The 15125-nt window shown below is 41.8% G+C and overlaps 1 protein-coding gene across 2 annotated transcripts in view; it reads right to left on the bottom strand.

The window, feature by feature from the left end:
• Positions 1-15125, bottom strand: part of ENPP1 (ectonucleotide pyrophosphatase/phosphodiesterase 1) — a 71810-nt gene that overhangs the window by 55653 nt on the left and 1032 nt on the right. Inside the window, exon 1 of one of the 2 annotated variants that reach the window (XM_013369329.3) lies at positions 703-1022. The exons of the other annotated variant lie outside the window; for it this stretch is intronic. Coding sequence (XP_013224783.2) covers positions 703-891 — 189 coding nt within the window. The 5' untranslated portion in view covers positions 892-1022. Of the gene's footprint in view, positions 1-702; positions 1023-15125 lie in introns of those variants that run through there. 2 annotated transcript variants of the gene reach the window in all.

The following is a 15125-nucleotide window of genomic DNA, read 5'->3' as shown; positions in this document are numbered from 1 at the left end:
TGACCTACCTGCTAACAATGGCTTTGGCCACCAAGGCCTTCAAACCAGGACTGAAAGGGGCTCCAAGTAGCACTTGGAGACAAACTTTGAATCCACAGCGCTTCAAATTCAGTGATGTGCATGTTTTTACACTTCTTACATCCTTTCTGCTCTTGAGCTCTTTTTAGCTTTTCCAGATATAGTTTCCTGTTTTAACCCGGTTTTGTCTTCCCCAGTGTGCCCCCATGCCAAACAGTTAAAACCACATGACAGAAAATGGGACAATCATTAACACTACAAAATAATTGAGACAATTCAATCCTGAGTGCTGCCAAAAGAGTAAAACAAACTGAAACATTACAACCCCCGTTTGAGGCAGGTCGCTGTCTATGAGCAATAACGTAAGCGAAAGCACCACACTTCTGTCCAAAGCCAACTCTCGTGGCAGGATGGACAGGAGGCGTCCCCAGCACCACTGCCCTTGGCTTCCCGAGGAGCCGCTGGTGCCGAGGGCGGCTTCTCCCTCCCAACGCCGCTCCAGACCGGCGGGACAGACTCCCCAGGAGGTTCTGGAGGCTCCGCCATGAGCTACTCTCTTGTCCCCAAGAGGCCGGGGAGACACTTGTCCTCAGCCCTGGGGGGCGAAACACCTGCCCACAGCCGCACCGCTCCCTCCCATACTCGCCGGCGAGGGGAGCCCTGGGGAAAGCTGCCAGCCCTTACCAGGGAGAGTACTTTGTAGGTGTTGGGGTCCTTGCTCTTGCTTCCCGGAGCTTTCTCCGGCTCCTCAGCCACCTCCATGGCCGGCAGCATGGGCACGGCCGCAGCCTGGGGCCCGCCGTCGGCCGCCCCTATCCCATCGACACAGTCCTCATGGCCCTTCCCTGCCGCTTGCTGCCCGTTGCCCTGCATGGTCCCCACAGCTCTGCTCTCCGACCGCCGCCGCGGCTATTAATAGCGTGGCAGCCTGACCCCGCCCCTCCCGGGAGTGCGGCCGCCGGCGGCCCCCGCTCCCCCCGCTGGCACCCCCGCTGGCCGCGGCCAAGCAGAGGGAGCGGGCTGTTTCTCCACACACTCCCTCCCTCCCTCCTTCCCTGCCTGCCCGTTCGTTTGCCTCCCACCTCCCGCCCCCTTCCTGCAGGTGAGGGCGGGCCGCGGCCGCCCCTCCCTGCGGGCCAGAGACGCGGGGCCCGGGGCCAGCGGAGGTGCGGCGGCAGCTCGCCGTGACATCACGCCGCTCCAAAATAGCGGCCGGGGGAGGGCGCCGGGCCGTGTTTACCAGGGAGCGCGGAGAAACTTTCCGCTGCCCGACCCCCGCCGCGGGAAGCGGGCGGAGGCGGCGGCGCGGCCTTCCCCGAAGGCGCCCGGCGGCCCCGGCGGCGGCACAGGTGTTCGCGGAGGAGGGAGGTGCCGCTGCCGCCGGCCGCACGCTGCCAGACCCCGGTGCGTGTCTGCAACCCCAGCTCTGCTCACCGCAGCTGGGCTTGCCGGCTGCCGGGCTCCTCCGCAGGCTGAAGGTGCTTCTCTCCACGCCTGCCAGGCTTCACCCCTCACGCCCACGGAAACCCGCACACGGGGCATCGGGCCAGCCCGGTACCCGCACAAGCGGAGCAGGAGCTCAGCCGGAGGCTTCAGTGCGCTTCTAGGGGACATTTCTCGTCGTTTGGGGTGACTTTGGGCTCACTGCCTCCAGACCGTGCTCAGGGGGTGTAGTGGCACAAGGATGAAATTCGTAGTTGGGTACCCTTCTGGGTCTTGTATTTAGACAGACACCATGTTGTTCCACGTTATCGCCTTGCGCTTGTTCTCACTAAATTCAGCCCCACTCTTTGGCAAGGATGAGGAGCGCTGTTGGCATTTTTACCGACTGTCTGCTCGTGGGGAAAGCCAGTTGGGTCAGTGTGTGTGGTACAGATGTTACTCTGGGGCCTGAGTGTACCTTACACCTGCTAGCTCCAGGGAATGTGTTACTCACCGTTTCTGAGAGATGTAAGAGTGTTCAGTAGCATCAAGACTTACAAAGTATGCTTAAACTTCCTAAAAGAATCTAATTTTCCATTATCTCTTAAATTATTATAAGATGTATATTGACATTAGACTTTTAGTTCTAAGGTGACAATGATTTTTATTTCCTCGGGTTTGAGGAGTCTATGGCAGATTTATTTTAGCTGTCAATGTACTCAGAAAAGAGTGGCACTTCCATAGTTTCTGGCAAAATCTGTATTTTCTGTAATATAGCTACAGTGAAATTAAAATTTCCTTTGGAAGTGATTTTGATCCCTGTCAAAATGTGGTTGCTCTGTTTTCTGTTTCAGCTGAGTTGCACAGTCAAGCTGCCACTGCAATTTTCCTTTAAAAATAATTGTAAACATACAGCATTTCTATAACTGCTGGTCTGTAGTGCTGCTGCAGCTCACAGCATGTTGGAGGTTACTGCAGAGCTGCCTGCATATCCCTGCTGTCATCTGATGAAGTTCCATAGATGCAGTCTTGAGAAGTTCTACACTAATATTTCACGTGAGTACAAAGAAAATAAAAAGGCAAGAGACTGTGAGAACTAAGCTCTTAAGCCTACAGTAAGAGTCTCCTTTATTCCATTAATGCGGCATTTCAAACAACCGTCCAGCTGAGCAGCCAACTTATTATATGTTCAAGGATTTTGACCTTTGAACTATTACAAAACTGTAGATTGAACACTGATTGCCTGATAATTTTAGAACACTCATAAAAACTGACATAGCCAAATTGTTTTTGATGATGTTTTGGTTTTGGGGTTTTTTGCTTTGTTTGGTTGGTTTTAGTTAATGTGGTTTTAATAACCAACACAACGAGGGGTGGTAACAGCCTCACTTTTTTTTCCCCAAAAATGAAAAGGCAGTGCAATCACATGGTTTTAGGTTAAAATATTACCTGTCTTTCTGTTTTCAGTCACACTGGCAGAAAAGAAAATGCCTTCTGCCCCCCAGAAGAAAAAAATCAGAGAAAATTAAAAGCTTTCAGGTGTTTGATTTGGTTTGGTTTGGTTTTACAAATAATGAAAACTTATTTTTTCATTTTCATGTTTTCATATGTAGAAAGATGTTTTCTGATTTCTACTTGATTTATTCTTAAAATTAATTACCTTCCTTGTGTAAGTCATCCACTCAAAAGTTTGAATAGTACATGCTGTGTACTGATGATTCAATGGAAATTATTAATAACTACATTGCAGACAAAAATGTATCTCTTTTTCCGTAGAAAGAAAGGATATTCTGCAGCTGGAACTAACTTCTGAGTTGTTCGTTCAGTAACTATTCACTAACGGTTACTTTCCTATGTGCAAGTAGTCATGAAACACCTTCAATTTTATCATTTCTTTCTGTGTCAATACAAACAGTTAAGGTGCTTCAGGCTAAGTGTGGATAATAATTAACCAGTGTGGAAAATAATAAGGCTACCAGTGAAAAGTACACTCATTTCAGCTGACTGACAGGGTGTCAAGCTACTCTAGACAAGAGGAGAATGGAAGACCAGAAAGAACTAAGATTTTATGCTGAAGAAATCAAATTAAAAGTCTTTTCTGTCAAATACTGCAAGAAGAGATGAAACATTTCCAATGTTAAACCTTCAGAAATCTACAGTTGCTTGATCTCTTTGGGAGGAAATTGTTAAATAGCAGTCAATACCATTTTAACAAATCCGTGACAAAAGTAATCATTTTGCAGTTAATTGAGTGCATGGGTTACTGAGTTTGCAAATCCAAATTCCGAAGGGTTGGCTGTGGCTATTTCAACAGAGATCAGGAAGCCTCTGAGGAAGCCAGGGCTGCTGCCAGCTCCAGCTGTGACTGAAACAAGCTGCCTCACCAACTGTCAAGAGACAACAGCATGAACACCAGCTGTGTTTCCAGACCTTATCTGTAAAGAGAGTCATTAGAGATTATAAATTTTAATTTCTTGTTCAGCTGATAGTGAATTCAGGGAAGACAAATGAACATAAATTATATAGTAGGAGAGAAAGGTAAACATACGGAGTTTTCCACACTGCTGCATCTCAGAGCTTGTGGCACTTGTGACTTACATTTTTTTATCTCAATAAAATCTCCACCAAATGTCTGTTTCTTAGAAAGACCAGAGCAAACACCAAGTACGCGCATAACCCTCATCTGACCCCAGTTTGTCAGGTGGCTATGGCACCAATAGGAACTATGGGCTAGCGACAGAGGGTGTCAACTGCACCTTTTTGCATGAGTGGACTGTCCACTCACTCCAGCCAGCACAGAGCCCCTTGCTGCTCTCACAGCAGGGAGACAGGCTGAGTTTGCAGGCAGAGGAGCACCATCCTGCGAGGCTGCCTGTGACAATCCGCTCCAGGCTGGCTGGGTCTTGACCCTTCAATTGCAGCATAAATCTTCTCTCAGTGGTTGGTGGTTGTGGCAACTATTTCATGTTGCATCGTCTCTAATGCTCAGCAAAATTTCTGTTGCCATAAAAAAAGGCCAGAAGCTCCAGATTAAAAACCTGAAGCTGCTGGTTAAGGAACATTGCTGCTTAGCGTAACTGTACTCTTCACCTCAAGGGAGCTAATGAAGCTCTGTCTCTTGGCTCCTCCTGTGAGGACTTCTCTGGAATTGTTGCATGAGTGCTGCATTGTAAACTCTTCTAAAAATCAACAAAAAATTAGCAATTACCTTAGTTTTTGAGATATCCGTATAAGGAGTTTTGTTTAGCAAAATATGTCTAAAAGTTTACAAAAATGGAAGAAGTCCTTAGTAAAATGGACAAGTGATACTGGAGGTATGTCTGAAACTGTTTTATTGTGTCTGACAGGAATGCCTAAAATGAAGTCAGAAATCCCGGGGCATTTATGGGCACATAAAACCATGTAGAGTGAACTGTGTTTTTTAGATTTATATCTGTAAAACCAGCATCAAGGGATAGTACATAGCTGAGCAAAGATCCAAGACACAAGAGCAAGGTAAAGTTTCAAGACACACATTGCAACGCTTGGGTTCTGAACTTTCCATCAAGATGTCTCTTTGTCAGGAAAAAACTTAGAGTGTCTTAGTTAGTCCTTTATAACAGCTCATTCTAGAATCTGTTAATTTTGCTCCAGTTGTTCTGGTTTCAGCTATAATAGCGCTAATTTTCTTCCTAGTAACTGGTGTGGTGCTGTGTTTTGGATTTGTAATGAGAATAATGTTGATAATTCACTGATATTTTTGCTGTTGCCAAGGAGACCAAGACATTTTTCAACTTTCAGCTGCCAATGCACATAGAATATGGGAGGGAGCATAACAGGACAGCACCTAGATTGACATCCAGGCTGGCCAAAGGTGTATTCCCTACCATTAGTGTCATGCTCAGTATAAAAGCTGGAGAAGAAGAAGGAAGCAGAGGACATTTGGAGTTACAGTGTTTGTCTTCCCCAGTAACCATTACAGTTGGTGGAGCCTGGCTGTCCTGGAGATGGCTGAACACCTGCCTGCCCATGGGCAGTAGTGAATTATTTATTTGTTTTTCTTTGTTTCTGTGCACAGCTTTTGCTTTTTCTATCAAATGGTCTTTATCTCAACCCACAAGTTTTCTCATTTTACTCTTCTGACTCCTCCCCCCATCCCACCAAGGGAAAGTAAGTGAGTGGCTTCGTGGGGCTTAGTTGCCAGCTAGGGTTAAACCACAACACTAATCCAGTGAGATTAAAAGCAGCGCTTACCAATCTGAAAGGAGTCCAGAATAAAGTAATAATGTAGGCAATGTAACATCCACTGCAGCTAGCTGGTGATTTAAAGAAGATAAAACATTCTTTGACAGGTTAAATACTGTGTTACAATTCAACCTAGATAAATAAACAGAAGGCATACTTGTGTTCTCATCCGTGTTGGTCTCTGCACAACATAGACATGCTACAACCAACTCCTCTGTCACTTCCTGCCTTAAAACCAATTTCTTCTAAGACATATGTAAAAAGTTTGTGATCCAGAAGGTGACCTATATAGAAAGACCTCTGTGAAATTACATCAACTAACTCTCCTCTGAATCTGTTAGATATATTCCTAGGGCCCAGCCTCACCACCCTAGATCACAATGAGAAATCCCCTTACAACTCATTGGTTTTTGACAACTCAGAGTGAACAAGTTTCAATGCAAACAGTGATGGAGGAGGGGGAAGTCTTTCAAAATAAATGGTCAACTGGGGGCAGATATTTGAAAAAATGCCTAAAGAATTTAGGAATACACATCCTGCATCTCCAGACAGTTTTGTATTCCTAAATTATGTAAATTATGTAAATAGTTTTGAAATCCACCTTTATTTCATGCCTAAGAGTACAACATCTGGTGTATTAGATCATGTTAAACAGCAGTCAGAGATCTGCAGCTGAGAAGATTTTTGAGCCAGAGGGGAGGTGTTTTGCTAAATACTGTTTGAAATAACTTTTCATCATATTTAATCACTTTTTGAACACATATACACTTTTAGCATCTACCCCAGTGTACAGTAGGAAGTTTTGTGGTTTAAATCTTGGTGCCCGAAGAAATACCTCTTTGAATTTTAGTATTTATTGTCATAATGTAAAATATGTAGGTCAATGTAATTTGAGAAAATGCCCTGTATAGTGGCATTACCATTCAGATGCTGCATGTCTCCTTTTTAACAGCTACAGGCATTGACATTCGGTACCTGCATGGAATGCCAAGTTTGTATTTCACTCCTGCAACAACATCTATTTCATATGAACATACTCAAATATCATCAAAACAAGATCCTGGAAAATATCTTTACTTTTGAAAAGTACCCACAATGATGCTTTAAGACTGGCTGCACTGAATTATCTTGGAAAAAAAAAATTGTTGCGGTTTTCACAATGCAAGTTGTTTTGTTTCTTCCAGTGTTTTAACAGACCACAAATGATCCAGGAACTTGTTGCACATTTAAGGAAACATCTGGTATTGTAAAATATGATATTACTCAATAAAATCCACAAAAAATAAAATACTATGTGCACAAATAATGAGAGAAGTACCCTTTGCTATTCCTTTAGAAAAAAAAAATATGAAGGTATAAAACAGGAGTTTAAACATTTAACATCACTAACATTAACATTATACTTCACAAATATAACATTAAGATCAACTGGAAAACTCAACAGATAAAACTCAAAGATCTCCAGAAGGGAGGGAGAGGAGCACCTGTGGGGAAAGAACGGGGAAATTGTATCTTTGGGGTTTAATGCTGCAGATGCTGTTTCTCATTCATCTGAATTTCAGTGCTGTGTATGCAAGTATTTTAAGTTTAGGAGATAATCAGATTCCATAGAGCAAAACACCTATTAAAAATGCTTTGCTGTTTGGATCAAATTTCCCCTCCATAAAAGGATGTCCATAAAGCCTCCAGGTAATTTGAATAGCTGTAGCACTTCTGTGTTTGAGAGTAACAACAACAACAAATACTCCCATGTTTCTGTAGTCTTGACCATCACAGTCTTCACTGGACATCTGGTTTTGCAATCCTGAGAGGTCTGTGTGCAAACACTTTTGAAAGCTTAAACACTATTAAAGAACAGTATCTGTATGTGAATTTTAATCAACCATGAATTTGAGAGTTCTCTAATAATCTCTGAGTAAGCTGACTAGAATCATGTTTTCTCAGGAGGACTTTAACTCTTTTCCAATGGAAACAACTATCTCACATTAGAGTTTTGCATGTTACTGCTGTCAGGAATAAATTGCCTGTCCTTGTACTGCCACGTCAGCTGATGCCTGAGTTCCTCACTGGGCACATCTGCTGCTCACTCATTCTGCTCCTATGCTTCTTCTGGCTTGATGTGAGCACGCACATACAGAAAAATTCACCAAGCAAGGAAGTCCTGTCTTCTGGTAGGAAATGCCCACACTCTCATCTCCAAACAGTTTGAATGGATGTGACCACCACCTGAGCTCACCCCAATCCTCCTTCAACTCCAGAGTCTTCAGCTCTGCCCTGACACCCAGCTAACCCGGAACACTTCCTCTTAGACTCCCACAACAAAAAACTACTTGGGGAATTTCCAGAACATTTTAGTATTATTATTTTTGAGCTCCATGCTCTGCTTTTATGAAAACAGATCTTTAGAAATATTTATAAAAGTACAAGAGGACACACAGTATTGCTTCTGGTAAAACTGCTTCAGAGTGATGAAATGAAACCGTTTTCCGGGACATGACCCAGGCAAGAAGTCCACTAGGAAAGGGAAACAATATATGTTCAAATAATTCTCAAAAAAAAAACCAAAAATCTTTCAGGATGACCTCTCAAGAACACAGTAGGTGTTGCACCTACCCATTTTTCTGAGAACCAACATGAAGTCTCTAGCAGGGTGCCTACTACTGAATCCCTGCCACTTTATGACCAGACCTAGATCCAGGCATCTTTAAAAGACTGTTCAGAGATTCACCAGAGCTAGGCATCCAGAACAATAGCTAATTCAGACTGCAGTCTGACTACCAGGAAGTGCATTCTTCCAAGTTTGATTCAAGGTGCCCTAGGAATGATCTTCTGGAGTCCAGAAGATCACACAGAATACCTTGCCATTCAAGCTCAACCCACTCCCCTGCTTTTAGAGCAGAATTTGAGTATGTTGTTATGAGTCATGATGTTGTTGGTGGGCAAAGAGATGATGGAAGTCTTAAGGCAAGGCTGACAGATCCCATCTAGGGAACACGTACTAAACCAGTCCTAAAGGGACACACGGTAAGTTAGTCAATACTGGCTCCACAATCACTATAAAAGGAATACTAAAAACTTAAGTCTTCCAGTCTCTGCTGTTCTCCTTTCACAACTTCCTGTGGCTGTTAAAAGAACTGGAAGGCAATACTCTTGAATCCATTCAGGAAATAGAATATCAAAAAGCAGGTCGTTTAGAAACAGAGCATCCACTCCTCTGCTGACTCCAAGCCTGCATGAGGTGTTTCAGGCAGCAGGCTCTAAGCCTGTTCATTACTCAATCCACTCTTTGTTCCAGCTTAATTTGCAAATGAATCTTCTGAGGAGCAGAGTTAAGTATCCTTAATAAAACTCTCAGTTTATGTCAAGTCTGTTGACAAACTTTTTTTTTTTTTTGCTGATGTCTACATTAAAATAAATCAGCAATACCTTCATATGGACAGGCCACAACCAGATTATCTTCAGATGTCAGAGACAGATTTGCTCATTCTGTATTGGCTTCTTCTGCCTAAACTTGTTTGTCACCAGTTTCTCAGCAGTTCATCACTTATGAGAAAGTCTGTATTACCCAGCAAATCTTGGCTAAGCATCACTGACTGTAGGATATGTAATGTGCAACCTCTGTGTAAGTGTTGCCTTCTCGTATGAGCTCTTCCTGCTAGGATTAAGAAACTGGAAAAAAAGGAAAATAGCTCAAAAGACACATGTATGAAATTTGCCTGACAAGGCATTTCTTTAGAGTAAAGCTTAAAAGTTCTTTTCTTCTATTAATTTTTCTATTAATTTGTCTCTTTGTAAGAAGATATGAAGAAAAAAACCTCATTTTTCTCATCAGCTCTTGTAGGGATATTTCTTTAGACAGTCACCATTTAAAAACTAAATGTTCAAGCAAAGCCAATTATGTACTTTGAGGGAGGTTGAATTGACTCAACCAGGGTGTTAGTGGTGTCTAAAAGACATCTTACCCTCACCCCAGAAAGAAATATGGTGTATTTTTAGTGACTGTTTATTTTTGCCTTGGGTTCCTTTTTCATGGAAAGTTCCAAGAGCTCTATGTACCAGATATCTTAGCCACATAGTTTACAAGTTATTGGTAGATCACTTTGTCTCAGACTGGCCATTTAAGCTTCTGAAGAACTGCTTATCTTTGGAAGGTATCTTCTTATAACACTTTCAGGGTGTTAACTCTCCAGGGGTTGTTGTACTTAGTCACTCTTATCTTCTTAATTGAAACATAATTTGCAGAGAAAACATCTGAACAATAGTGATAGATGACATTTTGATGATGGTAAAGCATTTGTGCTAAGGCACTTCTTTAATAGTTGCACCTTTAGACTTGTTAAGTGTTAATAATCGTACTAATATTTATTGACAGCAAGTTGACTCATAGCAATACCCTGTGACACATGGTTAGAACTGTTAATCAAACAGCTACATAAGATCTTATATTTTGAAACTAAAATCATGTTTTTAACATAGCCTTTTAGAAAAAGGTCAAGAGTTTACTTTGAATTACTCTCCATGGAGGAGAGGGGTAGGGCAAGAAATTCCTTAAGATGAAATAATTGTGTGATTTAACTGACAATCAGAAGTCATTGCCCGTATTTTTCTGGTTTAGCAATCCACAATGCCCCATGGGCTTTCAGAGCACATACAAGAAATTATGAAACAAGGAAAACTTTGGGCATGGCTCCATGTTCTTCTTGGCATTCTTAGAGAGCAATGGGAGTGTCTAAGAGGATTCTATAAATGCAGATTAGGTTTTCTACAGAAACAACACAGACTATTTACCCATGTAGACAAACCATAGTTTCTTCTCCTGATGCCTCACAGAGACATTTCCTCTGACTTTTGTCACAGTGCTCTTTACTAGCACAATTTATAGTACAGGAGCCTCAAGCCTGTCTCTTTCCATGACGTGCATCTCTCTAACATGAGGAAATCCAATTCAACAGCTCTGAGATTGATCAAGAAGACTGACCTGATAAGAAGGCCTACTTGCACAGGATCAACATGTGAGGCTCCTGTCATGGCCTGGTCTCTCACCAGAACCACCAGTCCCAAAAATGAACTAGTCAATTGGCACCAGGTAATAAGGTGGGATGAATCCCAAACACTGATGGCAAGTCTCAACAGTGCCACTGCCCTTGTACTGCATTCAGTCTGTACTTTGTTTATAAACAAAAGCCAACATGTTAGCAAATACTATCATTTAGTTTCTCCACCGAGTATTGGAAGATTAATGGAATGGGTTTTAAGCATGCAAGGAAAATGTTACTGTACTCCTTTCTGTGTGTGAGCTTAAAGTCTCAAAGTACATGCCAGACATCTATCCTTTTAGAAGTTTTATGTGAAGAGCGGAGATAAGAAAGCATTAATTGTACCCTATGAACTACATAAATACTGAATCCTTACAAGACTTACATGAGAAGTATTTGGAATAAACTTTTTATAAAAGCTACAAGGCAGTAAATCTGCTCATTCTTGCCCTTTATGGTATAAAAATCCAGAGCCCCAGCCTATCAGTTTTAGCTCACGCATCAGCTCAAGCATATAAACAGATTTCCCTCTGATCTTCTTTCTGAGGTTATTTCTCAGCCATTGGTGTTTATCTTATACATTGTGTGTCCTCTAGATAACTGAAAGGTGAGCAGAAAGGTAGAATAATTTTTTTTTCAACTACTCTGGAAGCCTGCAAACTATAAAACTGTCCACTGTCCAGCCTCCTAGGATAACTGTTGAGTAGTCTTCTGTCACTAACAAAAAAAATGATACTGATGAATAGTGATCAACAGCAGCATCCTGTATCCAAAACAATAGTCAGTCACTAAATCAAGTCTCACATCTAGAGGATTTAATATATTTTATTGCCTTTGGCCTCCTGCATTTCTTCTCCATCTTCTGCCTGACTGCTTTCAGTGGATATAAATGGGAATGACCTGCAAGGCTGCTTCTCTGCAATGAAAGCTTCTGAGCAGATCCAGTAACTACCACATTCTTGGTCATGTGTCTGGGCTCTTTTTAGCCAGGCTGCCTTCCCCCAGTCTCTGTATATGTTCCAACTAAAATTCACATATCTTTTTCTTATGAGGAGTTGGAATAGGATTTTGGCAAAGAAAGGAAGGACAACAGCTTGAGTTTTGGATGTGCTGGAGAGGAGAGTCATGGCAGAAATGCTGTGCTGGAAAATATCTTCTGTCCTTGGGGAATTTTGGGGACTTCAGAAACTTTCACATTCTGCACCAGGTCATAGCCACCCTTCAGATGGGGAGAGCAGTCAGACAGAAAGGCAACAAAACAAGTAGCAGGTTGGTTGTTAAGACACTCAAGTTGTACAAAATCCAACATCAAGCTCGTGTCTGCAAGCTGCTCCAACTGTGGACTTTGTCAACTTAGCTGTCAATGGAGCAACATGGCTGTCAGCCAGGACTTAATGAGTTCAGGTTGTTTGTCAGCTCAGGAGAAACCTGAAAAAAAATCATGGACATGATATCTTGGCATCTAACCTTGTTCTAAAAATTGTTTGGCTGACAATGTTGTGTTGGGACACCACTAAAAGCAAATTCAGATTCTGCAAAACTATTTCATTTCAGTGAGCTGACTAATTCATACCAAAAAAATACCCAAACCCCAACTAAGTTTTATTAAGCTTTTTCTGACCAACTCTGTCCATGCCCTATTTTCCCTACCTAGTCAAAGGCACTTTGTACAGAAATTTTCTGGCTCAGCATGACATCTCCTGTTGTTACATTTCAGAGAGGATTTCTCTTGCACATTCTTGCAGATGCTGTGCAAAACAGTCAATTAAGACAATACAGGAAGGAGGTATTGATGAGTTGCATTACAACTCCACCCTCAGAATAAAGGACTCCTCCACCTCTGCACCACCTTTTCCTTCAGTCATCCACACGCGTACGTCCCAACCTCACAAACACAGCTGGAAGTAAAGCAAGTAGGAAAGAGTTTTCCTGTCTTCAGGCAGATGATTCACTGGCAGTGAAAGCAGAGCGGGAGCTAAGACTGCTGAAAAGGCAGTATGAGCAGTGCTCATACAAATCCTGGCAACACACGTATTTTGTGTTTAAATTGCAGTAAACCCAGGTAAGTTGCCCAAGTTTCTGGCCATGAGGACTTTTGGTGTTAATCTCCATTAAGTATCCTTGAGCACTGTCTTAATCAAACAGATCTTGCATTACCTTTCTGCGGTAAAAATGATATTTTTTTTTTTCCCATTTAATCATTATTCATTGAGGCAAAGAATACAGATCCAGTTGTGTCACTGAGGCAGTTCCCTGTTATCATGGCTAACTGTGTAATTCAGGCTGATTCATCGGTTGACCAAGCTCTTTCTTAAAAGTATTTTTGTTTATCCCCTGCAATTTCCCTTGAGTAGCTGTTCCAGAAGCTTACTGGTGACAATTCGTCTCCTGATTTCCAGATGGAATCTACTGCTAGAAAATTTATATACACTTACAATTATTTGGCGCCAACATTGTTCTGTACCACAGATAGCCCTTTTAAAATTTCTCTGCTGTTAATTGCTACTATTACTCCTAGCAATACAGCTAGAAAGAGTGGTTTATCTCCTCTCAGGTTCTGGATTTGCTTCAGTAAACAAGACAAACTTTCAAAATCTCTTATTGTTTGAGAAGAGTCAGTCTAAAGTAGGTAAGAATATAGGCACTTCATTTTCCGTATCATAGCAGGAGCCTTCCTTTTCTCCTGCTCCCAGCTGAAATCACCTCTTCAGTAACTGGAATTACAATGTTCCCTTACAGTTCAAAGTCCTCTTCATGTACTAAACAACAACAAAAATGTATCATCAATGTGCATTAGCCAGCCTTACCTCAGCTCTACTCTGTCTCTACCTACAACTACCACTATTGGAGACCATGGATTTAACAAGCTTCTTAGCTACTGACAACCTGCAATCCAGGGTGGGGAGGTGCCTCCAGTGACAGTCATACACTTTTTCACTTTGAAAAGAGCTTTTGGTTAGGCAAGAGGCTGCTGCAGCTCTGAGTGTACTCTCTGCAGGATTCAGGATGACTAAGACCACTTTTCTGGAAGTTTACTGCCAGTGATGGTCATTTCGGGTCTACAAGTTAATCCTTGTATCATCTAGTCTGAGCTGGCCAAACCTGTAAGCAGCTATATGTGAAACTACTCAGAATTTGTATCTAAATAAGATATTACACAATTCTTTGTTTCTTCTTCTTTACTTGGCCATGAGGGCATCATTGCAGTTGTCGCTCAGTCTGATCAAACCTACATGGCTATATAAACACCAATACATGTGGAACACCTCCTTTTTGTTCAAAGTGATATGTAGAAGTTGACAGCAGTTCACAAATGACACCAAGTACTTAAAATAACAGATGGATTATCAGAGACCAGGAGGAAATAATTGTTTTCTTCAGTTTAACCTCAAACCTCTCTAAAACACCCACGTCACATGGAAAAATCCCTGAGCATGAACAACACACTGGCGTGTCATGTCCCATATGTCATTATCCCATGCCATAGCTGTCCAGAATGCTGTGCAGTTTTGTTGGACAAGTAGACTGTGGATTCAGTGATTCATAAAGCAGAAGCTTTAGCCAGAACATACAAAGTTTGTGAGTGCCATTTTTCTCTGCAGTTATTCTGCGTTAATCACAGTATAGAAACATACCGTAGAAAATAGAAAAACAATCCTTATGGAGAAATATAATCTGTTACAGCAGGTTTCATAAAGTTCCAGAAATCAGTTATGCAACTTCCCTTTTGACTTCATATCATTCATCAACTGTGTTTCACCAGGACCAGTTTTTTAGAGCAATCAGTCAGGAAACTTGTCAAGCAATATCACACAAATCTGCCCATGGTCATATTAGGTTGTTCACAATGGTAAAGGAGGGAGCTTTCCATAACTGCACTCACAGCAGACAACAAGTTCAGCCTCTTACTTTGAACTATACACTGCTTGTCTTTGTGTGAAATGCAAAAAACTTTTTTTCTCCTTTTATTTCTATTTCTAGAAAGCTTCCACATTGTTTTTATACACATCTTTGAACATTTGGTAGCTTTTAATAACTAGAATTTTTCGTAGTACCCCTGACAACATTTCCACTGGATTTTTGCTCTTAAACTTTTTACATGTGAGGAAGATTTGGGAAAAAAGACTAGATATACTTCCGTAATCCATACAGTTTTACAGCATTTCTCATACAATTATGTCTGCTTGTAACTTCTCATGCACAAGTCATTCAGACTAACTGAAATTTTCTATCCATGGGTGCTTACGCCAATACACTAAAAGAAACTGGTACCTCAGAGGACAGTTATAACTATGTACATGTTATAATAAGATCTTAGTCTTTTGCTTATTTTTGGACTTCTCGTAGCTCACCCTATTCCTTTGGAAGAAGCCATGCGATTTTAATTACTAAATTCATCACTTTTACACTAAGATTTCTGAAGGT

Source organism: Columba livia, chromosome 3 (genome assembly GCF_036013475.1).
Source record: "Columba livia isolate bColLiv1 breed racing homer chromosome 3, bColLiv1.pat.W.v2, whole genome shotgun sequence".
NCBI lineage: Eukaryota > Metazoa > Chordata > Aves > Columbiformes > Columbidae > Columba > Columba livia.
This window is presented reverse-complemented; position numbering and strand designations above follow the sequence as displayed.